The sequence below is a fragment of the Hypanus sabinus genome, chromosome 4, assembly GCF_030144855.1.
Source record: "Hypanus sabinus isolate sHypSab1 chromosome 4, sHypSab1.hap1, whole genome shotgun sequence".
NCBI classification, from domain to species: Eukaryota; Metazoa; Chordata; class Chondrichthyes; order Myliobatiformes; family Dasyatidae; genus Hypanus; species Hypanus sabinus.
In genome coordinates, this window is record NC_082709.1 from 169,196,776 (window position 1) to 169,224,280 (window position 27,505).

At 42.5% G+C, this 27,505-nt stretch overlaps 1 protein-coding gene across 2 annotated transcripts in view; it reads right to left on the reverse strand.

The window, feature by feature from the left end:
• bace2 (beta-secretase 2) overlaps positions 1-27,505 on the reverse strand; it is a 68,999-nt gene that overhangs the window by 15,064 nt on the left and 26,430 nt on the right. For both annotated transcript variants that reach the window (XM_059968759.1, XM_059968760.1), the window contains exons 3-6: positions 14,384-14,600; positions 14,055-14,192; positions 10,659-10,793; positions 955-1,056 (exon numbers count right to left, since the gene is read on the reverse strand). In XM_059968759.1, coding sequence (XP_059824742.1) covers positions 955-1,056; positions 10,659-10,793; positions 14,055-14,192; positions 14,384-14,600 — 592 coding nt within the window. The remainder of the gene's footprint in view (positions 1-954; positions 1,057-10,658; positions 10,794-14,054; positions 14,193-14,383; positions 14,601-27,505) is intronic.

Here is a 27,505-nt window from a genome sequence, read left to right on the forward strand (position 1 = left end):
AGAATAAAAGATGACAAAAAAAGCAAAACAAGCCCCTTTACCACTCTCCCACTCCTTCTTGAATATACAGATGAACTGAGCCTCCACAGCCTTCTTGGGTAGAGAACTTTTATTCTTGTGAACAAATTTGGAGTCCACCTCATCTCACTTCACTCTACAGCAGGCTGCGTGGACCAAATCAGTTGACTTTTGGATCCATCTTCACCCACCATCCCCACCATAAATTAGTGACTTCTATCTTACAATCCTCCCGATATCTAGATGCAGACTTGGTCCTGGGCACAGTTCAATATTCAGTCTTTAATAAGTCATCTATAATAATTATTATAATGACAATTTTCTACTTAAGCATAATTGTTACCCTGACAATTGTCTATTTAAGCATAATTAAGAATGTAATCAGTGGAAAAGGGCAAAAATTACAGCTTCAGGTGCACTTTTCTGGCATTTGCAAACTCAATCAGCTATAATAGTACTGATCTCATTTAGCACCCCTATGAACTTTCAAAGATAAAAGTAAATGGACATTATGGTAGTGTAGCGGTTAGTGCAATGCTATTACAGCTTGGGGCAACAGAGTTCAGAGTTCAATTCTGAATCATCAGTAAGGAGTCTGCTCCCCACGGAATGTGAGGGTTTCCTCCAGGTGCTCTGGTTTACTCCCACAACTCAAAGATGTACTGGTTAGTGGGTTAATCGGGAGTTGTAAATTGTACCATGATTAGTCCAGGGTTAAATCGGGAGTTGCCAGGTGATGTGTTCCCAAGGGCCTGTTCCTCACTGTAGCTCAATAAAATAAAATACTAAAAAGATTATCAAAATACCTGCCCATTGAATGTTGTCTTTGAAGCAGAAGCCTACCAGCTGGGTGGTCACACATGCAATGTTGGAGGGTAAGATTTTTGGTCACAAGTGGCACGGTTTTAACCACCAGGACTTGGGCGAGTTTCTTACCTTTGAGCTTTCTTTGATGGCCATCACAACCGCAAAAAAGACGTTCTCTGGCAGGCGCAACAGGGTGGTTCCACTGTCCACAATGGCCTTATCAGTGTTGTACTGGGCAAGGGATAAAACAGGTAAACCAGTGTTAGTTCACACTCTATCCCTACAGCAATAGCAGTTTCTCCAAGATGCAATATTGGCATATAAATGGTTTAAAGATGAGAAGTAAAATGGCAGTCGCACATAAGCTGATATCGGCAAGATGCCAATACAACTCCTACATCGGAAATCCACACATTCTTTGCTTTTCATTCATACCAGTGAAGCCAAACCTCAAATCCAAGTGCAAAAGCTGGACTAATCTGACAACAAAATACTTACAAAGATTTTGCCCACCAAATATACCAATGCAAAAATAGGTCATCCCACTTAAAGAATTGCAAATAGGAAATGAACAGCTGGTATAATTGAGCGGTCAGCCTGGGCTCCACATTGACACACCCAGCCTTTTTGGGTTGCATCAGTGGGTTGTGGGTTCATACAGGAATCCCATGTTGGCTGATTGAATCTCCAGGCCAGAAGGCACTCAGCAGTTAACCAAACTGGTGGAGCTGAGCCATTTATGGATTCATACTGTACAGGAACATGAGGCCTTAGCAAAATCAGTCAGGAAGCACGCCCTCTGGTCAGCTATTAAGTACCCATTTAAAAAAAAACTCCACACATTCAATCTATTATTAATGTACATATATGTCACCATATGCAACCCTGGGAATAATTTTCTTTCTGACATTCACAGTAGAACAAAGAAATACAACAGAATCAATGGAAAACCACACAAAAACTGACCAACAACCAACGTATAAAAGACAATCTGTGAAAATGCAATAGTTAGGTAGATAGATAAATAATAATTAAAAAATTACATTCACAGTAATTTCCTGAGACTTTGGCAATTCTCTATGTAGCGTACCACAGTAGTTAAACTACTGGACTGGTAACCTCCCCTCCCACCTATCCCCAAGACCTAGGGTAACAATCCAGACACCTGAGTTCAAATCCCACTTTAGCAGCTATGGAATTTCAACTGTTAATATTCTGAATTTAGGATGACACAGTAATATAGTGGTTAACACAATGCTTTACAGTGCCAGCTGTAAGATAGTGATTCAATTCATGCCACTGTCTGTAAGACGTTTGTACGTTCTCCCCATGAACACTTGGGTTTCCTCTGGATGCTCCGGTCTCCTGCCACATTCCAAAGGTGGCTGGGTTAGGGTTGGTGAGTTGTGGGCATGCTATGTTGGCAATGGGAATGTGGCATCACACTTACGGGCGGCCCAGCACATTCCTCGCAAATGACACATTTGAACGCATGTTTTAATGTGCATGTGACAAATAAAGTTATTCTTTAATCTTTAAATCCTACCAACCTGAACGTTTCAGGCTTTTAGAGCGGGGCAGGCATTTGGAAGAGTGCAATGTTTTCACAGATAACTTACGTGAGTGAGCAGTCCTGCTGAAGGGTTTCGGGCCGAAACGCCGACTGCGCTCGTTTCCATAGATGCTGCCTGGCCTGCTGAGTTCCTCCAGCATTTTGTACGTGCTATGTGATTGAGGACCACTTGGTGGAGGGGTGATCTTTTAAGGACTGCTCCCCCTAGAAGTGTTGATGTGCTAGATGGGAACCCACATTGTCACAGGGAGAACATGTGCACTCCACACAAACAGCTCCAGGGGTTGGGACTGAACCGGGGGTTACCGGAACTTTGAGGAAGTGACTGCATCAGCCGCACCATGACGCCAACCCAACTTGCTGAGCTTTGGCAAGGGCCCTTCAACCAGATGTTAACTCTGTTTCTCCTTCCACAGATACTGCTGACTGGCTGAGTGTTTCCAGCGTTTTTATTTTTATTTCAGATTTCCAGAATCTGCAGCTATTGCTTTGATTTTCAGTGAACTGGGAGGGGGCGGGGTTTACAAGATAATTTATTATTTTCACAGCCCCCAATTATAATACCATCTTTTTATTTCCAGTCATATTTAATAGCTTGAATTTAAATAACGCAATTGCCAGTCTGAAATTTGAACCCAGATTGCCAGATTAGCATACCAGCTCTCTGGGTCTCCAATACAGCAATATAACTTCACAGTAAATAATACTGAGGGAATGCTGCTCTGTTTGAGATGCTGGCCGAGTATTGTATCAGTGCAGACAGAAATTATGCTAGTAATGGTATTAAGCAATTTTGCGCACATTTATTTTTGTCAGAGATATCATCATTTGCTACTGCAGAGTAATTCTGGGGTGAGATTTCCTTGTGTTCTGGCACTCAGATCCTCCAAGTGCAATTAAGCGCTGTGTTGCACACAAAACTCATTTTCAGACATTTTTATCTAACACATTGATAAATTATTTGTAGAAAAAAACTGCTTTTCAAAAATTATTTCAATGTTGTTAAGAATCATTCCGTCACATTCCCAGCTCAATATCAATACAAGTTTATCGACTTAAGGTGATCAAACAGTTAAAGAAAGCTCCAGTGTTGACATTATCAAAGGAAACTATACATGCAAATTCTTGTGGGTGTACATCTCAAATGAATCAATACTGAACTCCTCTGTCCAATTATTAACACTCTTCGGTTCATTCCAGCAATACCCCACATACATTCCAGCCCCCATCGAAAGGTTGCTCACACCAGGAAAATAGCTCCTATTTAAAATGTGACCAACCCCTCACAGATATTACAGGAAGAAAACCTGCTGGATTTAAGCAGGTAGCTGCATTACTAGAACGCCATATAATTCACTATCTCCAATCTGCATTCCTGTGGCCTGACAGTAGATTTGCAATACATTAGTCACCCGGAACTGCTCAATTTAAAATCAGATTGGCTGACTGAACTACTTGCCACAGAACATTCTAGCAAAATTCCTATAGTTGGTTGGTCACCTTACCTAGAGGTTGAAGAGATGTGGAGGGGAAATTGCTGTAAAGTTAATGGTGCTCTTATTCCCCCACCCGTTTTTCTAATGTATCAAACTCAATCTGGGATGTAGGATTGCCCACTGGGATGCCTGTTCTTCATAATTAAGTCTTCAACAAGTCTCTAGCTATTCAACTGTAGGGGCTCACAGTGAAACATCATCTTATGCTGATACACTGTAACTACATGCTGGTATTTATGTATACATTATTCCAAATCTGTATCTTAAACTCTTTAACTTTATTTTTATGTAATTCTTTATAACTGTTGAATGTTGGGTTTTTTTTTGTTGCATGTTGTGCCCTGACCAACACAGCACAGCAAATTCCTAATACAGCTTGAGCACCCTTTATCCTAAATGCTTGGGGCTGGCAATGTTTTGGATTTCAGATTTGTCCAGATTTTGGAATATATAACGAGATAGCTTGGGATCATTACCATTTCCAGCTCTGAATTTACGTGCTGCTAGTCAGCAGTCTTAGTCTTACACTTGTTCATCACACCTATATACTTAACAGTAAAAATCATTACATACCAGTAATATAATGTGTGCAGAGTAACAAAAGCATCAGGAAAATACCTGAATCAGCTGTTGGACAACAGCAACAGCAGGCTTCCAGTCTCCACCTACGACGCTATGCGTTAAAAGGTTACAGACACTGTACTTGTATTTTTTTTAGGTTTTATATAAGGCATAAAAACAATTAGCACCGTAGACTGGTTTTGGTGTTAGATTTTCATCAGTGTCGATCTTGGCAAACTCATCAATGCATTTCTCTGCTGCTTCATGATCAGGAGGCGCCCTATCTATAAAATGTTTCAAGTCTTTAAAAATTTAACGTCATTCCTTTTCTTAAATTTCTACAACCAGCCTGCAGAATATTCACAATTACTTTCAATTTTTACTTTGTCATGACCTTTGCTTGTTTTACGATCAGCGTATTGTTAAACAGAATATGTTCACTGAGACACTGACTAATCCACTCTTTCAGTACACGATCGAGATCTTCATTTTTTGCTTCATGCAGTTTTTTTCTATTTCTCATTAACTTTTGTTCATTACATACGTGAGGCCACTCAAAACTGTCTGTGGTGTGCAGAGACCGGTGCAATGCCTGGGAACTTTCCCAGTGCCTTGTGGAATTGTCCATTTGTGATATCATGTCAGCGCCCCAAAAATGCCAGGTTTCAGAGGCTTTTGGATTTTGGGATAAGGGGTGTTCGACCTGTGCATGTAAGCATCTATGGTGAATAAAGCCAATTCTTATTCACCGTCAGGCTGTCTACCCTTCCAGTCCCCTTCTCCACACAAGACTGCTTCTGGAGTGAGAAATAAACTCTTTGAGAAACTGAGTAGCTCAAACAGCATTTGTGAAGCCAAAGTGATGGCCGACATTTTGGATTGAGACCCTGTATCAAGACTGGTGCAGGGACTCGACCTGAAGTGCTGACTCTCTGCTTTCTCAAATACAGTCGGCCCTCCTACTCCGCGGGTTCCGCATGTGCGGATTCAACCAACCGCGGATCGGGAAAACCTGGAAGTTCTTTCTCCAGCACTCGTTGTTTGAGGGTGTACATACTTTCTCTCTTCTCATTATTCCCTAAACAATACAGTATAACAACTACTTACATAGCATTTACATTGTATTAGGTATTATAAATAATCTAGAAATGACTTAAAAGTACAGGCAGTCCTTGTACTTTTTGAATGAGTTACTTTTTGAATGGGTTATGAATGAGTTCCATTCCTGCATCCGTCTTTAAGTCAGGTTTGAGGTCGGAACAGGTACATCCGGTATTATTTAGCGTCAGTTAGTCAAACGTTTTTCCTAGCATATAGTACCTTTCTATGCATATATAGTACCTTTCTATGCATATAAAACACTTAAGAAACATATGTATTTCAATAATTAAGCTGTTGCGTTGCTTAGTAATAACTGCAGCTTTCATCAGGGCAGGGCCTTTCAAATGCTCCATTAAAATTGTTCTGATTGTTGACCGACTGTAGCCTAACGCTTTTCCAATGACTGATGACATTTCACCTTTTTCCAATCACTTTACTAGTTCCGCCTTATTTTCAACCGTGATTGTGATTATTTTCGTAAACAGAAACACCGCGGATTCAGAGCTGTGCCGGGTCCTAATGTCCACCGCACTGAACATGTTATATAAAGTCCGGGGTTCCGCTGGGTCCTAAAGACCACTGCACTGAGACAGGTTATATAAGGGACGTGAGCATCCGCGTTTTTTGGTATCCATGGGGGCGGGGGGGTCTCAGAACCAATCCCCCGTGGATAAGGAGGGCTGACTGTACTGCTTGACCTGCTCAGTAAATCCGGTAGCTGTATTATATAAGAAAAACACAGAACACTACAACTTAGCACGACCTCTTAAACAACTCAAAAATCAATCTAATCCTTACTTCCAAAAAAAGGCACCCCCCCCACCATTTTTCTATCACCTACATACATGCCTAAGAGTTTCTTAAATGCCCCCAATATACCTGCCTCAAGCAACACCTCTGGCAGCGCACTCCCCCTACTCACTACTCTCTGTGTAAAAATATACCTCTGACATCACCCTACACTTTCCTTCAATCAATGGTACTGCTCTGGGGAAAAAGTCTCTGGCTGTCCATTCGATCTATGCCTGTTATCATCTTATTATCACTTCTATCAAGTCACCTCTCATCCTCCTTCACTCCAAAGAGAAAAGCCCTAGCTCACCCAACCCATCTTCATAAGGTATGCTCTCTAATCCAGGCAGCATCCTGGTAAATATCCAGATTTGGTCCAGGTTTCAGCACCTGCGGTCGCTTATGTCTCCAGACTACACATAAGCAAGTACATTAACTTGGACTTCCCCTTCACAATGGTCAGTGGGTCAAAAGGTAGCATTTGAGAGACATGCAAGAATGGTTTAATTAACATGCAACTGCCCCCACTAAGCAGTAACCCATAACGTATACAGGAAAGAACATCTTCCAGTTATCTCGGGGAAGAACTATATACCGTAGATTCTGGACTACAGAGCGCACCTGATTAAAAGCCGCATGCTCTAATTTTAGAAAGAAAATCAATTTTGTACTTGTACAGGCCACACCGGATTTTAAGCCGCAGGTGTCCCACGTTGTAATATGAGATATTTACACAGAAAGATATTACACGTGAGGATTTTTTAACTTTTAATTAAATCTGTATGGTAACATAAACAAATACATATTGCAAATGCTTTTATTCGAACAGTGCCTGTAACACAGCTACTTTTAAATATACATACGTATCGGTAACACACAAATTACGTTGCATATACTTTTTTACTGAACAGTGCACGAACAACATTCCAATATCTCCTAACGACTGGTAAAAAAATATATATACTGCAGCCTACCAGGAAAAGTTATTGATTGCCTTTAACTTAAAAGCTGCATCACATGCTTTTCTTCGAGTGTTTTCCATGTTGATGAGCGTGAGTACAAATGACTGATCTACAATAATTTAATTGTGAAAGTGCGCTTGATTTATCGTACTATTTCATTGGACCTCTGTGAACTACTCATCAATTTTATTGGTCTTGCTATGATCCCAGCCCCCTCCTTTGTGAGAATCGCAAGAGCACCTGTCGATGGGGGGAGGGGGGGGGGTGGTCAGTAGACCCAGTCGGAGAGAGAGAGAGAAACGTGCCAAATTGCACGTCCCACCCGGGATACAGAATAAGACGACAGCGACTATTGTCTCATGGAGACCACGTGAAAAGCCCTCGGGCAAGGTGGGCTGGTTGAGAGAGAGATTGCATCATCCCAACCTGACTGACTCCTGCGACCCCGTGAGGAAGTATAAAGGAGAGTCTCAGGGGGACAGCCCCCTCAGACGCACCAAGAAGACACGAGAGAGTGATCCCGCAGCAGCGGGAAGCCATTCTGAAGGAAGCCACGTGCGTTAGATTCCGGGATTGGAATCTGTGGCTGGAATCACAGAAAACCGCTTTTAACTAACATCGGGGAGAGGAAACCAACGCTCCCCCGATTTCACGGAAGATTCATCAAGACTCGGCAAGTTCTTTCTCTTCTCCCCCAATCTCTCTCTCTCGGTCGCCCCACGTGAAACCCAGCGATTTCCAACGGGCTGAGGCCAGCAGACTTTCTGAGTGACTTTTATATTTCCAACGGACAATCTATTAACCCCTAGACAACAGCAGAGCTCACTTAATGATGTGTATTACTATACCCGCGCTTTAGATTGAGTGTTGACGATGTGCACTATCTGAATGTTTGTATTAACCTTACTTTTGTGTCCCTTTATAAATAAAACATTTGAAAATAGTGACATCAGACTTCAACAGACCTCTCTATCTTTGCTGGTAAGTTCTCCAGTTACGGGATTCATAACAGTCTACTGTTACGAGGCAAAATGTTTTTGGCGGCATTAAAAAAAAACATGCATTAGCTGCTCCGTAGTATAGCCCGCAGTGTTGCTGCAGTGTTCAAAGCGTGGGAAAAAAGTAGCGGCTTATAGTCCGGAATTTACGGTAAATGTAAACAGCATAAATATTGATAAGGAGTTATATCTTCAAAACTTAAAGAAAATTTAAGAAAAAAATAAATAAATGTAACCAGGTGACCATTGAATATACACATACGTATTCACCCTGATAATGCTAAAATAGCTGCCTGTACCTTTAAGAGAAAATGGTGATGTCATTATGCACGTGTGGAATAGAAAGAAGATTTGCAAGTTTCTAGAAAGAATGCCAAATGCCAGTTGAATGGTGAGGAAAGGTGAATAATATTTGATAACATCCATGTAAATTTGTTTGTACTAGTTTGAAAATCTAGAATATCAGTAATTTGTCATGTTTTATATTTTAGAGGACATGATTTGAGAGTTAGGGGGCAGAAGTTTAAGGGAAACACGAGGGGGTATTTCTTTACTCAAAGAGTGATAGCTGTGTGGAATGAGCTTCCTGTAGAAGTAGTAGAGGCCAGTTCAGTTGTGTCATTTAAGGTAAAATTGGATAGGTATATGGACAGGAAAGGAGTGGAGGGTTATGGGCTGAGTGCGGGTAGGTGGGACTAAGTGAGATTAAGGGTTCGGCACGGACTAGGAGGGCCGAGATGGCCTGTTTCCATGCTGTGATTGTTATATGGTTATATGGTTATATTTGAATGCTTCAGATTTTCACGAGTAAGGTATCAGCGCTGGATAGTGTGGTCGTGTGAAGTTCCTTGTTGGCCTAGTAGGCTAATCCTCTTTTGTAACCTAAACTCCAAGGCAATATATTGTAAAAGTTTATTTTTGTCTTTCTTTATTTTTCATGACCAAATGTGAATGTAACGGAGTAATGTGAATGTGTTAATCTCTGTTTACGTAGTGTGAACGACGAGAACTCGTTTCAGTGTCTGGTCTATATGTGTTTGGAAGTTAAGCACGTGTGTGCCAAATATATCTCTTAGCTAAGATGAGATGTATTTATTCATATTGTCAATGTTGTGTATAAGGTACAGGTTTGGTGGGATTCTAACGTTGTTCGTACTGTTTATTTTTAGAATTGCCACTACCCTATTGGTTTTGTATATGTTGTTTTATTTATTTTCATACTGCGTACGTAACAAGGGTGTGGACCAAAATTAAGCTGAGATTGTAACAGTAGGAACTGTTTTTTTAAATTAATTTTGTCGTCTTAATTTTGATAACCTCTTTCTGCATTATAACATCTAAAACAGATAAAGCAATTAAAGACCTGAAAAAGTGTTTGTTGTCCCACGTGTGTATTTTTCCCAGGCTACAAAATAAAAACATATTCTACAAAAACTACTGTAAAGAAGAGAAGCACAAGCAACTGCTGATGTTGGAATTATCTGCTGGAGGAACTCCATGGGTAGATCAGTATCTATCAGGTAAAGAAATTGAAACCTGCATCAAGACTATTGTACAGAAGTTCCTTTTTGTTCTCAATCTCTCAGAGGCACACACTCTGCTCAACTTTTCCTAAAGCTTTAGAGTATTTCTATGGACTCAGATACACCATCCTTAGAAAAAAAATTGGGTGTTCAAAGCTCAAAGTAAATTATCATCAAAGTACATAGATGTCACCACATATTGCCCTGAGATTAACTTTCTTGCAGGCATTCACAGTAGAACAAAGAATTACAATAGAATCAATGAAAAGCTACACAAAGACTGACAAAGAACCAATGTGCAAAACACGACAAACTGGACAAATAATAATAATAATAATAAATGAGTAAATAAATAACACTGAGAACATGAGTTCTTGAGAGTCCATAAGTAGTGGTCAGTGATCAGTTCGGTGTTGAGGTGAGGAGAGTTATCTATATCATTACCTTTCTACCTGTGATCTGGTTTCATCCACTGTCCGACTGAAAACAAAAAAACAGGATTGGCCAGTGGGCTGGAAATGTGCATTACAGTGAATAATGAAAGCAAGATGAAAATTTGAAAGATCTTTTGCATCATTTAAATGTCTCTCATGGATATTTGATCAGTGGAAAAATAAATATACAGTTCTATTTTAGGAGAGCATCATCAGTTAAAACCCTGCAAAATAATTAAGCCCTAATAACGAGGTTGTTGAACAATTACTAGCTGGATTCAAGTTTCTGTCACTAGTGGAAGCTATTTTCTCAGGTGGTACAGAATGATATTCCGCCATACCAGACGCCCCCGCAAGAGGAAATTTATATCACTGCATAAACACCACACTTACCTCTGTGCAGTCCAAGTTCAGATTTTGTCCTCCCACTTCCAGTTTAAGAATCTCAACTTGGTAGTACCATTCTTCTTTGATAGGGGTGTACCAAGTTTTCCCCTGAGAAAGACTTGGTTCAATTCCACCCATAATCTGAAAGGACAAAAGAAAACTGATTGTCTGGATTTGTTTTTAAACGTTCACAAAGAATGCATCTTTTTTTTATTGTGGTAGCCTCACAACCTCTGTTGCAAGGATAGAAGGTGGATGACAACAACCACCCTGAGAAATACGAGGTGATGCACTTTTGGTGGGTAAATCAAAGGGCACTAGAAAAGGTTAATAAACATAGAAACCTAGAGGTGAAAGTCCATACATCTCTGAAAGTAGCAACATAGATAAGCAGCTATATGGCATGCTTGCCTGCAACCTTCATCGATCAAGATATAAAAATCAGGATGTTATTTGCAAACTTACAGATCACCTTCAGTGCTATGCTTGGTTTTGGTGACCACACTATAGGGAGGATGTGGCGACAGTGGAAAGGAAGTTCACCACAACGTTGCTGGAACGGAAGACTTCAGCAAAGCGATGAGATTAGATACGGTGTGCTTGCAAAGGAACCCGATGGCAGTGGTCGACCGATAGAGGTAGATACATTCACAAGGAGCACAGATTGGGTGGATAGAAAAGATTTTCCCCACGCTGGGGGCATTTAGAATCAGAGGCCATAGGCTTAAGGTAAAAGGAAAAGCTCCAGTCCACAGTAGAGATACACCTCACCAATGTGCAAATGTTTGCTACAACCAGCTTCAGATTATCCAATACACAACGACATTGTCATTCCAATCAGCACCTACAATTTCTATTGCAAGCCCTGGAAACCCAAACAAGCTCCAAGTTACCCGATTTTCAATCCGAGTTTCGTACTTTACGTATTAGCTGTCAGGGTCAAAATTTACCATCCACCCATCATTGCCCTTTCATGGGCTTTTTAAACGTCAGCCACATTGGTGGCCTGGAGTCACAGTTACTGCTGCCGTCTCACAACAACAGGATTCAGGGTTTGATTCTGACCTCCGTGGCTGTCTGAGTGTTGTCACTGTCACCACGGGCAGTCTTACCAGGGTGTTCTGCTTCCCTCACACATCGTAAGGATGCGGTCGGTTAATTCATCACTGCAAACTATTCCTTAATGTTGATAATTATCAGAAGTATTAAAGGGAAATTGATGGCATTAGAGAGAGAAATGGCTCGGCTGCAGAGAAAACACCATGCTAACCAGAATTACAGGGAAAGGTTGACTAGATTATGACTTTATTCACTGGAGGGGATATCTTATACAGGTATACAAAATTATGAGGGGTATAGACAGGGTAAGTACAGTACAGGCAGGTTTTTCCTCTAAGGTTGGGTGAGACTATACTAGAGGTCACAGGCTTTGGGTGAAAGCTGAAACATCCTTACTCAGTGGGAAGAGGATCATGGAACAAACTGCCATCAGAAGAGGTGGATACAGGTTCAAAAGCAACATTTACAACAAGTTGGATACAGATACAAGGATAAGAGGGGTCCAGGTGCAGTAGATGGGATTAGGTGGAAAAGTCAATTAGTATAGACTAGATGGGCTGAAGGGTCTGTTTCAGTGGTGTTGTGTTAAATGACTCTAAAGAAGAGAAAGAATGGGACTTAAAGGTTTGCTCAGCTCAGAGTCAATAAAAAAACTGATGGGCTGAATGGCATCCTTCTGTGACACAATATGTAGTTCAGGGGTCACCAACCTTTTTCGCACCGTGGACCAGTTTAATGTCGACAATATTCTTGCGGACTGGCTGATGGGGGGGGGGTGTTAATCATGACTGGAATATAGCTGATGTCAGCTATAAGTCACTTATAAGTGGCTAATACACTCAATTTCTTTCTAAAAGGGTTTATCTAACAAATTTAATATTAAACACAGCGCATACTTTCCTTGCATGAATATAGTGATAAGTCAATTATAACTCACTTATAAGTCAATAGCATCATAACATTTTAAGCAACGTTTGGATATTAAACACACAGCGCACATTTTCCTCGTATGAACATATAAAATTATTGCAACGCAGCAGTGAGAGGACAAGGTCAGGGTTGGAGGTTGTGGCGGTCGCAGTCCGGAGAGAGTGACCGACCGAGCGAGGAGTGAGACAGACCCCCCCCCCCCCTTGTGGGTAGGTAGGATCTATCGGCCAACAAAAGTTTGGCTGGAGGGATGACTTTCAGTAGATCGCAGCGAGGTAGCTGCTCTGCTACTTACGGAACCCTGAGTCTGCGAATACTTTAGCACCGGGTTCCCCACGAACATTCCGTGTGCTAAGCAGGCTTAGAGACGGCGCCCATCCGTCCACGCTCCAGGCCGGTGGCAACGGCACTTCTTGCCGGCTGCGCGACGCGGCCGATTACCCGAGGCCAACCAGTGATCCCTGGCGCGAGGGTATCACTGCACTTAGGCCACTGATGATCTCGTGTGCGTTCAAGTTCAACAGTGGGCATGACAGGGAATGGGGAAAGGTGGAGCTGACTCACATCGTTTCATATCGCCAAATCATATCGTTTCCTCGCACATGCTTTGCGGCCCGGTGGTTGGGAACCACTGGTGTAGTTGGTCACAATGCGCTCAATAAGGATGCCACATCTCCTCTTCTGAAGGCCAGTGAAACAGGTAGTTTTGTGGGCTTTTTTTTCTTCCAAGTCTGTTTACTTGCACAAGTTTAAACTCTGCAGACATGGCAGTGGGATTTTAACTCTTGCCTATAGACCAGCAGTGGAAACGTGCATACCCGGTCAGTTTGCCCAGGTTTTTTCAAAGTTCCAAGAAGAGATGGAGAGGGAAGGCGCAGGAGAGAAGAGGGCGTTGGATTCAACCCAAGCGGGACTGCGATTCGATGAAGCCAGGGGTGAGATCGGTGACTATGGAAAAACTTTGAGCTCCAATGTGTGCACATTTGACTGTTTCATTAAAATGGGCCCTTTTCTTTACTAATCCTTTAGTCAAATGAACATTCATGAATATAATCTTTTAATCGCATGCAGTGTACTGTCTGTTATTTTGTGGCACGAATTTGTAACAGGGTAGCGAATGACACAGCATTCACACAAACAGGGAGAGCACCTCAATCTTATGAGGTTGTCTTCCCTAGACTTACGCAGCCAAGGATACCGGGGGTATCATACATTATACTGGCTTACAAGCCGCTCCTCACACTCTTGCCTCAATGGCTGATACACATTCAGACAAAACACTGAAGCCTATTGTTCTGGGCCCTCTGATCGACACAAGAGGGACAGCAATGCAACACATTAGCAACGTCCAAGGTTTGGAGCACATTTGCATTCTCAGAGAGCAACCGGAGCAAAGGGTTGCTCCATACTTACTAAACTCCCTTCCACTGGGCTGGATTGCCGTTCAGTTGTTAGTGACAAGCCTGCACCGCACATCTGGAGTGAAAACACATCAGGGATCCCCAGCTGTTTTACCAAGGAGTCGAAGAAAGGATCTATGGAACTGGACGGCTGCAAAAGAAGGAATGAGGTGGGTAATGAATGGAATCCAATAAGAAACTGCTTAGCAATTCTCTCGCTTTTTATTTTCCCATAATTACTTTCCACTCGAATAATAGTGAAATCAGAAATCTTCAGGAAAGACAAATGAAGACAAAAGGAATCTGACTTTTTAAAATGAATACAAAATAACTGGAACTTACTTTAGCCAACCCTTTGTAGGCCAGACCCAGGATCCCTTGCCAGTTAACTCCAGGCAAGAAAAAGTCCTCCGATTCAAGGATGGTGGCAATATTGACAGTAACGGTGCCATTGAGACCTTTTGTAATGGTAATGACATCCGTTCCAAGTTTACCCAGCCAACTTCCCTGGGTGTATCGGACAGACACATCCAAGTTAAGAGATCTGTAGGTGGTAGATCTAAGCAAGAAGAAAAAAAAGTGTTCACAACCCCATTAATACATCAGTGAAACTCCTAAACAGAACACATTCAACACATAAATGTAACAGCGTTGCAGCTGAGATTTCAAACTGTACAAAGGAAAAACCTGGTGAGCGGTATCTTAACCCCAATGACCAAGGAGCTGAATTTTGACTTCAAGACAAGGAAACCAGAGGTCCGTGAGCCAGTCCTCCTCAGAGGATCAGAGGTGGAGAGGGTCAGCAACTTTAAACTCCTCACTGTTATTACTTTTCACAAAAGGTCCTGGGTTCAGCATGTAAGTGCAATTATGAATAAAGTATGGCAGCACTCCTACTTCTTAAGGAGTTTGCGAAGATTCGGCATGACATCTAAAACTTTGACAAACTTCTATACTATAGATGTGTAGTGGAGACTGGCTGCATCACAGCCTGATACGGAAACACCAATGCCCTTGAATAGAAAATCCTCCAAAAAGCATACTGGATACGGCCCAGTCCATCATGGGTGAAGCCCTCCCAACCACTGAATACATCTACACGAAGTGTTGTTGCAGGAAAGAGCATCCATCATCATAGAACCACACCGCCCAGGATATACTCTCTTCTCACTGCTGACATCAAGGACAAGGTGCAGGAGCCTCAGGGCTCACACCACCAGGTTATTATCACTCAACCATCTGGCTCTTGAATCAAAGGGAATAACTTCATTCATCTTCACTTGCCCCATCAATGAAATGTTCCCACAACATATGGACTTCATTTCAAGGACTCTTCACCTCACATTCTCAATATTTATTGCTTGTTTGTTTGTTTATTAATTATTATTATTTATTTCTTTTTGCACTTGCACAGTTTGTTGTCTTTTACTCACTGGTTGGTGCAGTCTTTCATTGAAAATGAATCTCAGGGTTGTACATGGTGACGCATATGCACTTTGATAATAAGTTTACTTTGAACTTTGAACATATTAATTCAGCATGTCTCAGTGAGAACACAGAATCAGTTTTGTTTTCATAGCCCTTTCACAACTCAATTAAATTATCTGTTTTGGTGCAATACTTGGAAAATTCAGTGATTTCAGCTTTGTCCTGTAGTGAGCAAGAAATAGCCCTTAGTACTACCCCACAGATGCCTGGGGTCACCCCGAACAAAGAATATTCATGGTTTTAATAGGATTCTGCTGTAGGCAACTGGCTGGTCCTCCATGATCCTCTCTTCCAAATTTCTCTCCAAAATTCTCTTAAATGTTACAATTAAATCTGCATCTACCCAATCTGCTGGCTGCTTGTTCCAGTTGTACTACATTCTAAGTGAAGAAGTTCCCTCTCAGATTCCCTTCAAATATTTCACCTTTCATCCTAAGCCTATGATCTCTAGTTCTAGTCTCACCCAAGCTGAGGGGAAAGAAGCCTGCATACATTTCACCTCATCTATACCCCTCATAATTTTCTACACCTCCAGGAGATCAACCCTATTCTCCTGTGCTCCAGGGAATAAAGTTCAATATTTCCCAATGACACAGGTCCTGATAGCATCCATGTAGATTTTCTCTGCATTATTTCAAACATACTGATAACGTTCCTGTGGGGTAGGTGACCAGAACTGAACACAGCACTTCAAATTCAGCCTCCCAAACATCTTAAACAACTTTAGCACAACATCCCAATTTCCAGAATCCAGACTGTCCATCATTCATTAGAATTCTGCAGCCACTGATTGAGGGAAAAAAGTGCCCTGAAGCTCAAGGACATGGCCATGAACAGTAGGGAATTTAAGAATGAGAAATCGGGAGGGAAAATCATCTTGGATAGGAAGTGAAATACCTGTATAGCACAAGCCTAGAACTACAACAATAACTATCAGCTGGGAAAAAACAGAACATGGTATAGGAGCTGTAAAGCACAGCAAAGAGGAATATTTGAAAAGTGGTATAGCCTCTGCTGGTGATTCTACAGTCTTCTGGAGTCTCCTGCGGTAGTCATGCAGCACCAAAACAGGCCCAACTCATCCAAGCTGATCAAAATTCCCATCTAAGCTACTCCTATGTGCTCGTGGTTAGCCCATATCCCTCTAAACCTTTCCTGTCCAGGTACATTTTAATTTCTGTTAATATACCTGCTTCAAGCAGTTCTACTTATTCTGTACACTGACTACCCTCTTGGTGAAAACGTGGCCCCTCAGGTCCTGCTTAAATCTCTCACCCTGAACCTATGAGTCCCCAACCCTGGGGGGGGGGGGGGGAATAAGATTATACACATTTACCCTACCAATGCCTCTCAGGATTGTATACATCTTCACAGATGCTGCCTGACCTGCCAAGTTCCTCCAGCATTTTGTGTGTATTGCTTTGGATTTCCAGCATCTGCAGACTTCCTCATGTTTATCTCTACAATATCGCCCTCCATTCTCCTGCAGTGCGGTGAGTAAAGACTATAAGACCATAGATATACAGAAGGAGCAGAATTAGGCCATTTGGCCCATCAAATGTGCTCTGCCATTTCATCATGGCTGACCAATTTTCCTCTCAGCCCCTATCTCCTACCTTCTCCCTATATCCCTCCATGCCCTGACCAATCAAGAATCTATCAACTTCTGCCATAAATATACATAAAAAAGTGGTCTCCACAGCTGCCTGTGGCAAAGAATTGCGCAGATTCACAACTCTTAATTCCTCCTCCATTCCGTTCTAAAAGGATGCCCCCTATTCTGAGGCTGTGTCCTGTGGTCTTAGACTCTCCCACCACAGGAAACATCCTCTCCACATCCACTCTATCAAGACCTTTCAGCATTTGATAGGTTTTAATGACATCACCCTCATTCTTCTGAATTCTAGTGAATACAGACCCAGAACCATCACTCTTAATATGACAAGCCATTCAATCCTGGAAGAATTTTCATGATCCTCCTTTGAACCCTGTCCAGTTTCGGCGCATTCTTTCTAAGGTAAGGGGCCCCAACTTGCACACTATACTCCAAGTGAGGCCTTATCACTGCTTTAAAAAGTTTCAGCATTACATCATTGCTTTTATATTCTCGTCCTCTTGAAATGAATTGCATTGCATTTGCCTTCCTCACCACAGACTTAACCTGCAAATTAACCTTTTACATGTCAGGTTTTTGAATCTTCTTCCATTTCTTCTACCAAAGTGCATGACCATACAGTTCCCCACACGGTATTCCATCTGCCATTTCTTTGCTCATTCTCCTAACCTGTCGAAGTCCTTCTATAGCCTCTCTACTTCCACAAAACTACCTGCCTCTCCACCTATCTTCATATCATCTGCAAGCTTTGCAACAAAGCCATCAATTCCGTCATTCAAATCATTGACATATAATGCAAAAAGAATCGGTCCCAACATAGACCCCTGTGGAACACCACTAGTCACTGGCAGCTAGCCTGAAAAAGCTCCCTTTATTTCCACTCTTTGCCTCCTGCCAATTAGCCACTGCTTTATCCATGCTAGAATCTTTCCTGCAATACCATGGGCTCATAGCTTGTTAAGTAGCTTCATATGTGGAATCTTGTCAAAAGCCTTCTGAAAATCCAAGTGCACAACATCAATTGATGTTCCTTTGTCTATCCTACTTGTTATTTCTTCAAAGAATTCCAACAGGTTCGTCAGGCAAGATTTTCCCTTGAGGAAACCATGCTGACTTTGCCCTATTTTATCATGTGCCTCCAAGAAGCCTGAGACCTCACACTTAATAATGGATTCCAACATCTTCCCAACCACTAACTGGCATATAGTTTCCTTTCTTCTGCCTCTCTCCCTTCTTGAAGTGTGGAGTGACATTTGCAATTTTTAGCCTTCTAGCACCATTTCAGAATCTAGTGATTCTTGAAAGATAATTATTAGTGCCTCCATGATTTCTTCAACCATCTCTTTCAGAACTCTGGGGTGCACACTATCTGGCTCAGGTGACTTTATCTACCTTTCAGTTTCCCAAGAACCCTCTCTCTAGTCATGGTAACTTCATGCCCCCTGACATCTGGAACTTCCACCATACTGCTGATGTCTTCCACAGTGAAGACTGGTGCAAAATACTTATTCAGTACATCTGCCATTTCATTGTCCCCCCCATTACTACCTCTCCAGCATCATTTTTCAGCAGTCCAATATCTACTCTCGCCTCTCTTTTACACTTTATGTATCTAAAGAAACTTTTGGTATCCTCTTATTGGCTATTTTAATTTAATATTCCATTTTTACCTTCTTAATGACTTTTTTTGGTTACCTGTTGGTATTTGAAAGCTTCCCAATCCTCTAACTTCACACTAATTTTTGCCCTATCTTTGGCTTTTACGTTGGCTTTGACTTCTCTTGTTAGTCAAGCTTGTGCCATCTTTCCTTTAAAATATTTCCTCCTCTTTGGGATGTATATATCCTGTACCTTCTGAATTGCTTCCAGAAATTCCAGCCATTGCTGCTCCACCATCATCCCTGCAAGTGTTCTTTTCCAATCAATTCAGGCCAAGTCCTCTCTCGTGCGTCTGTATTCTCTTTACTCAACTGTAATATTGATACATCTGACTTTAGCTTCTACTGCTCATATATTAGGCTAAATTCATCATATTAGGATCATTAGCCCCAAAGTGTTCTTTTACCTTAAGCTCTCTAATCAATTTGGTTCATTGCACAACACCCAGTGCAGAGTAGCTTATCGTCTAGTGGGCTCATCCACGAGCTGCTATAAAAAGTCATGTTGAAGGCACTCTAGAAATTCACCCTCCTTTAATCTAGCACCAACATGATTTTCCCAATCTACCTGCATATTAATGTCCCCCATGACTATTGTAAGACTGCTCTTTTGGCATGCATTTACTATCTCCCATTGTAATGTGTAGGCCACATCCTTAATACTGTATGGGGATCTGTATACAACTCCCAACAGGGTTTTTTTTACCCTTGCAGTTCCTCAGCTCTATCCACAACACCTTCTGACCCTATGCCACCTCTTTCTAATGATTTGATTTCATTTTTTACCAACAGAGCCAAGCCACCCCCTCTGCCTTCCTGCCTATCCTTTCAGTACAATGTGTATCCTTGGACATTCAGCTCCCAGTTACAGTCTTTCAGCCATGATTCAGTGATGCCTACAACATCAAACCTGTCAACCTGTAACGGTGATGCGAGTTCATCTACCTTCCTCGGCTGTCCATTGATTTCGATGTTGACTGTGCTGACAGTTTAGTCTCTGCAGGCATGTTTATGGGCTACAAACCCAGCATTGCACACCATCCAGAATCTCTACTCCAACACGCCTTGCACAGTAATCAGATAGACAGTGTTGTGCCCCCACCATACAGTCTCTCTGGGCTGCCAAATTTGATGCTAAGTGGTACACAGGAGTGTAACAGACTTAGCGGATAAGGAAGCTGCCCCACAGTGAGAGTTAACTAGTCTGGTGATGCCGTCCATTGACCAGCATTCTGGTTCTTCCACAAGCCACCAAGGCGGCTGTACCATTGACCCTTTTGGATTCACCTGCCACAGACACCATCAGATGCCCTGCTGCCGGCATCCTTGTTGGGTGCAGCCTTTACCCGAAGAGGCATAGCCTGCAAAGTAGCAAAGGCATGCTCACCTCCCTGACTTAGCCAGCCACGATCCTACTACTAGATCTAGTCTAGTAGTATACCGATAGAACTCCACCAAAGTACAGTGGAGATTCTTTCTCTGGCAGGTCTAACCTAACATTGAAGATGATGTTACTGCATACTGCAATGTATACTGCAATGCTGCAGGCATTCAGATGCAACATCTTTCGTCCTGTATTCATCCTTTTTGATTTTGTCTGCCTTTTGCATTGCAACTCATCCTGCTGACTGCAATCTTGCCCTACCATCAGCCTCTCCTCACTACACATTGCCACCTCATTCTCAGAACTGTTATCCGCCTTTCCTACAATACACCTTGCACTGAAATATAGGAAGCTCAGGACACTGGTTGCACCACGCTCAACTTTTTGATTCCTCAATTTCTCTGATGCCTTGCCAACATCTGTTTCCATAACCTCTCCGCTAACCATTCTCACACTCTGGTTCCCATCCCCTTGCAACTCTAGTTTGTTAATACTGCAACCCCACCATGCAGCATTAACAAACCTTCCTGCTAGGATAGTAGTCCCCCTCCAGTGCAGGTGCAAACCTTCCCTGGAAGTGCGCCCAATGATCCAAAACCCTTATGCCCTCCCTTCTACACCTACTCACGTTTCCCATGGTGGGAGAGTCTAGGACAAGAGGGCACAGCCTCAGGATAGAGCGGCCTCTTTCAAAACAGAGATGCGAAGAAATTTCTTTAGCCAAAGAGTGGTGACTTTGTGGAATTTGTTGCCATGTGCAGTGGTGGAGGCCAGGTTGTTGGGTGTACGTAAGGCAGAAATTTATAGGTTCTTGACTGGACACGACATCAAAGGTTACGGAGAGAAGACCAGGAAATGGGGTTGAGGAGGAGAGAAAAAAAGGATCAGCCATGCTTGAATGGCAGAGCAGACTCGATGGGCCAGATGGCCTAATTCTGCTCCTATATTTTATGGTCTAACTCCTTAGCCATTTATTAAACCATATAACCTTCTTAGTTCTGGCTTCACTAGCACGTGGCATGGGAATCAATCCAGAGATCACAACCCTGCACCTAACTACCTGAACTTCCCATTCAGAACCTCGTCACTCCTCCTACCCATGTGATTGGTACTTATATGGACCACGACTTCTGACTGTTCACCCTCTCACTTAAGGATGCTGAGGACTCAATCTGAGATAGCCCAGACCCAGGCACCCAGGAGGCAATGTGCCATCTGGGAATCTCATTCTCGCCCACAGAACCTTCTGTTCATTCCCTAACTAATGAATCCTCTATCACCACAGCACGTGTCTTCTCCCCCCTTCCCTTCTGAGTCTCCAGAGTGCCAGAGACCTTTCCTCTTGACAGTATCCAAAGTGATATTCCTGTTGTTGAGGGGGATGGCCACGGGGGTACTCTGCACTGTCTCCTTAACCCTTTTCCCTTTCTGACTGACACCCAGTGTCCTGCACCTTGGGTGTAACTAGCTCTATATACGTCCTATCCATCACCCCCTCAGCTTCCCGAATGATCCGGAGTTCATCCGGTTCCAGCTCCTCAACGTGGATTGTTGGAAGTTTCAGCTGGATGCACTCCTCACAGTTGTAGTCGTCAGGGACGCTGGAGGTCTCCCTGCCTTTCCACATCCCGCAAGAGGAGCATTTCACTATCCTGCCTGTCATCCCTACTCTCCCTAGCTGAGCAGATATAAAGAGAACAAAAAACTTGAGCTTTTCATTCCTTTGCTTCCTCTGAGTGAAGCCTCTCTTCGCAGAAGCCTCAAAGAGCTGAAGCCTCAAGATCACCATTCTGACAATGGCCGTTGATATAGAGTCCCAGCCTGCTCCATAACTCTGTTCCTGTAGAGTCCGGGGAGCATTTTTGTAGATTTCTTCTGCACACTATACAGCATAAGGACTTGTTTTCTATACCAGATGAAGGCAATATTTGAAATGCAACTGCAACATCACATCCCAACTTCTGAGCTCAGTGCCGTCACTGATGAAGGCTGGCGTACCAAAAGCCTTCTTCACCACCCTGTCTACTTGTGATGCCACCTTCACGAAACCCTGAGCTTGTACTCCAAAGTTCCCCATTCTTCATCTCTCCACAGGGACACCATTCATTGTCCCCTCATTTCTCTTTCCCAAAATGCAATACCTCATACCCAAGTTCCTTCGAAAAGATCAGCCACTGAAGTTCAACTAACACCAACATCATGCCAGCAAGGGACATTCCGAGACAGGCTGGCTGCCGGAGATTAAGAGCGGGATTTGAGTGTAACTTCTGGCTAATATTGAACCAGGATATCTCTGGATCTTCCATGCTTCTCACCCGGAGAGACAGGATAATTCCGTTCGGCTATGCGTATTTTATTTCTCAACCTGGAAGTGTCTAGAATTGACACAGAGATACTGGCAAGTCACAGGCTCAGAGATCTGGGCCACTGCACCACAGGCCCCGAGAGAGACGTGTGCACTCAACATCACTGCAGCAATTTCACGCGAGCTGCAGTCCCAAACAAAAACCTGCAGAGGTTCCCAGGTGCCCATTAACCTTAGGCAGCAGGGGTCAACTTTACAAAGTGACCTTTCCGTTGGGTTACTGCACAATCAGCACTTTGCTCTGCAGATTCTCCGGACGAGGACAGATTCTCAGTATTTTACGCCCCAGCAGGCAATACTTTCTTTAAAGACTTGCTCAATAATTACCAGATATTAGACCGCCCAAGGAGTCTGGCAGGCAGCCAAGAGCCAAGGAAAGACAAAGCTGAAGTGTAAAGCATTAACAGGATTGCAGAGTGGAAATGATTAGAAGCATGCAAGAGTAATAAACACCTTAAAGACCAAACACGCTATTTTCATAATAAATAATTCACCAGGCACTGTGATGCATCCACTGTAGTTAGCCTTCACCATTCATCTAGTGAGTGTCATGGGACACAGAGACAAACGATCCAGCAGGAGGCCAGGTGGATGAAAAAAATCACTACAAAATAAACCACCGTAACAAGTTGTTTCTAATTAACTGGGCGAGAACTGAAACTTGCCACAGAGCTATAACTAACTCTGCCAGACATCTTCCAGGAAATGCCTTCAGAATTAAAAAAGATAAAGGCCAAGTTTTTAGCAGGCAGTGGAAACAATGAATCTGACGTCCTAAAAAAAATTAGGAAGGAGATGGATCATATTGTGTGGCCTTTGTTCAAGACCTAAATCTAGTTTGTAGCTTAGTGAGTTGGTTATGAGAGAAAGGTGAAAAGTTTAAGGGGACCATGAGGGGAAAGTAGAGCGTGGAACGAGCTGCCAGAGCAAGTGCTGCATACGAGCTCTATTTCAACATCTAATAGAAGTTAGACAAGTACAAGGATGGTAGGGGTATGGAGGGCTATGATTTGATGGGAGTAGGCAGGTTAAATGGCTCAGTGTGGACTAGAGGGGCCAAAGGGCCTGTTTCTGTGCTGTTCTTTTCTGTGACTCTGGGTTCAAGTCCCTCTCATAACATCATAAGAAGCAGGAGCAGGAGTAGGCCATCTGGCCCGTCAAGCCTACTCGCAATTCAATAAGATCATGGCTGATCTGGCCATGGACTCATCTCCACCTACCTGCCTTTTCCCAATAACCCTTAATTCCCCTACAGTGCAAAAATCTATCCAATCTTGTCCTAAATATATTTACTGATGAAGCCTCTGTTGCTTCACTGGGCAAAGAATTCCACAGATTCTCCACTCTCTGGGAAAAGCAGTTCCTCCTCATCTCTGTTCTAAATCTACTCCCCTGAATCTTGAATATGTCCCCTAGTTCTAGTCCAACCTACCAGTGGAAAGAACTTTCCTGCCTCCATCCCTTTCATAATTTTATATGATTCTCTAAGATCTCCTTGCATCCCAAGTGACTCGATCTCTCCTCATAGTCTAACCCCATCATCTCTGGAATCAACCTGATGAACCTCCTCTGCACCGCCTCCAAAGCCAGTATATCCTTCCTCAAGTAAGGAGACCAGAACTGCACACAGTACTCCAGATGCAGCCTCACCTGTACCCTGCACAATTGCAGCATAACCTCCCTGCTCTTAAGTTCAATCCCTCTAGCAATGAAGGCCAACATTCCACTTACCTTCTTGATAGCCTGCTGCACCTGAAAACCAACCTTTTGTGATTCACGCACAAGCACTCCCAAGTCCCTCTGCACAGCAGCTTGCTGCAATTTTTTACCATTTAAATAATAATCTGATCTTTCATTTTTCCTTCCAAAGTGGATAACTTCGCATTTACCAACATTGTGCTCCATCTGCCAGTCACTTGCCCACTTTGTCATCTTCTGCAGAATTTGCTTTTCCACTCAATTTAGCATCATCAGCACTGATACGCTACACTCGGTCTCCTATGAAGACTTGAACACATAATCTAGGCTGATATTTCACAGTCTGTTTGAGAGGACATTAAACTGAAAACTTGCCCGCTCGCTGTTGGATCCTAATGTGTTTACGATCCAAAGGTTCTTCAGAAGTCAAAAATGAGACATGAAACTCATTGCTTATGATCATTTCATTAAGTGTTATAAGAGCAGAAAATGAACAGACAAGCTGAGAGAACAAAGAAAAGACAATGGAAAAAGAAGTCATGGTCATCTCATACTCAGACTAGTAACAACATTCCAGTGATAACAATTAACCTATTAAATAGCCAGTTTCAAGTGGCATGACATCTGCAACTGGAGAGTACAGAAGCGACTATACCGTATCTACTGGAAAATTCACTGAACATGTACATATGTTGATGATATTGGTGAAATACAAGCATGGCAAAGTTAAGCTACAAGATAAATAACAATTCTACATACTAATCCAGCATCGCCAATGTAAAGAATCCCAAGGCCTATTTGTGAGGAGCCAGGAGGTTGTTGATGTCCTACCATGCCAAAATTATTTCTAGCAAACAATATCGCTAAACTAGAGGCGCAGGGTAATTCCACACTGGCCTTTTTTGCAGTTTAATATTATAGAGTGTCTTTCACCTCTCCATTACTGCAATAATTCATTAAGTTAAGATTTCCCCAAGTCTCCCCAACATAAAATGGGCTCCTGGCGTGGAGGCAGATGCTTTAGCCTAACTGACCCTTGCTGACCAAGGTGCACCTTTCAAGCTAGTCCCACTTCCGAGTGTTTGGCCCATAACATTCTCAACTTTTCCAAACCATGCACCTGTCCAGGTTCTTACTGTACCAGCCTCAACCACTTCCTCTGGCAGTTCAACCCACAGAGATGCTGCCCTTCATATGGAAAAATGTCCCAGGACATTTTCCCCTCTCATCTTAGGCCTTTTCTCTCTGCTCCATAAACAGAGGTGTTGAAACAATAACTTAAATGCCACAGAGACAGAAAAAGCATTGAACTCAACAAGGTCGACCAATTTCACCCCCTTTATCTTGGTCAATATTGCCACTAGTCTAATTAAATCTATTGCTAGTCCTTCACATCAGCAAAAAAAATACATAAGAATTGTGATGTTTGGTAACTCCAGAAACTTCTTAGAAAAAAAGCCAGGAGCTGGGAAACTTGCCTGATTAGTTTTTCTTTAGTGAGGTGACAATATATGACATGGAGGTGTAATGATGTACAGAATCTCTTTCACATACTTCTTATTGAATTATGTCAATAAACAACAAATGCTTAAACAAACAACACATTTACACTATTACTCAAATACTGCCGAAAAATGAAATGCACTACAGAAAACTCCCTGACCTGACAATAAATGTAACTGTCAGCTAAGAGAACCATACCAGTAATACAAAACTTAAAAGAGCACACACACATTATGGCTATTCTGGTCATTACAGTACAGAATTTACCAGGAAAAATTATACTCAAGCATTAAATACTTGGTGACGCATCAAAATAATTAGCTGAGTCCATGGCCGGATAAACCTGACAGACAGACAGACAGACTTTATTGGTCCAAAGGGAAACTGGGTTTCATTACAGTCGCACCAACCAAAAATAGTGTAGAAATATAGCAATATAAAACCACAAATAATTAAATAATAATAAGTAACTTAATGCCAAGTGGAAATAAGTCCAGGACCAGCCTATTGGCTCAGGGTGTCTGACACTCCAAGGGAGGAGCTGTAAAGTTTGATGGCCACAGGCAGGAATGACTTCCTATGACGCTCAGTGTTACATCTTGGTGGAATGAGTCTCCGGCTGAATGTACTCCTGTGCCTAACCAGTATATTATGGAGCAGATGGGAGTCATTGTCCAAGATGGCATGCAACTTGGACAGCATCCTCTTTTCAGACACCACCATCAGAGAACCATGATCTCATTGAATAGTGGAATAGGCTCAACAGGTAAGATTGGCGACTCAAGCTGCTCTTTCTCATGGCTTTACGACTGTGCAGCACTCTGCAGCATCCTGAGGTGGCGGCAGCTGTCGGAGAAGTAAGAGCCTCTCAAACACCAGAGAGGTAAAGCAGGGAACGGAGATTAGTGAAATGAGAATTGTAGGCTGGAGTCAAAGTAAAACAACTACCACAGGTATGGATATTTTTAAGCTGACTGATGCTTTTTTGTCTTAAAACAAAAATAACTAGATTAAATTTCCAAAATGTGACAATCATCAGAATAATCAGGGAGACAGAAACTCAGATTATTTTGAAACACTACAAAGGAAAATAAAAATAAGTTTATCCAAATAGCTGATGACTGGCAACAGTATGCTTTATATAACCCTTCAATGTGGCAGAGACAGCCCCAGGCACTTCACAGGTTTTCAACAGTGTGTGGGAGAGTCACACATAGGTTCATTAGGAAAATCAATGAATTTACAGATAGATAGGCACACCAGAGACTTAAAGCAGAGGTGTTTATAGAGAACAAGTTCCAGAACTGAAAGGGGAGGCCAAGGTATCTAGGCAGTTCCCAAGGACTGAGCAATGACATTGAGACATGCAGAGGACAGATCTTTAGTGCAGCTAGACCTGGAAGAGGTTATGGAGATGGGAAGAAACAAGAAGACAACATGGAGGTCATTCCCACCACTGTACACTTGCTCCATGAGTGTGGGTTTCTTCCGGGTGTTATGGTTTCCTCCCACATCTAAAGACATATTGGTTGATACAGTCAAAGAGAAGTACAAGGCGCAAACAAACCCTTCGGCCCATCTAGTCCATGATGAAACCATTTAAACTGCCTACTCCCATTGACCTACACCACCATAGCCCTCCATACACCTACCATCCATCTATCTGTCAAATTTCTCTTAAAATGTTCATTGGTCATTGTAAACTGTCCAGTGATAAGGTTAGGGTTAAATCGGGGGTTGCTGGGCTGCATAG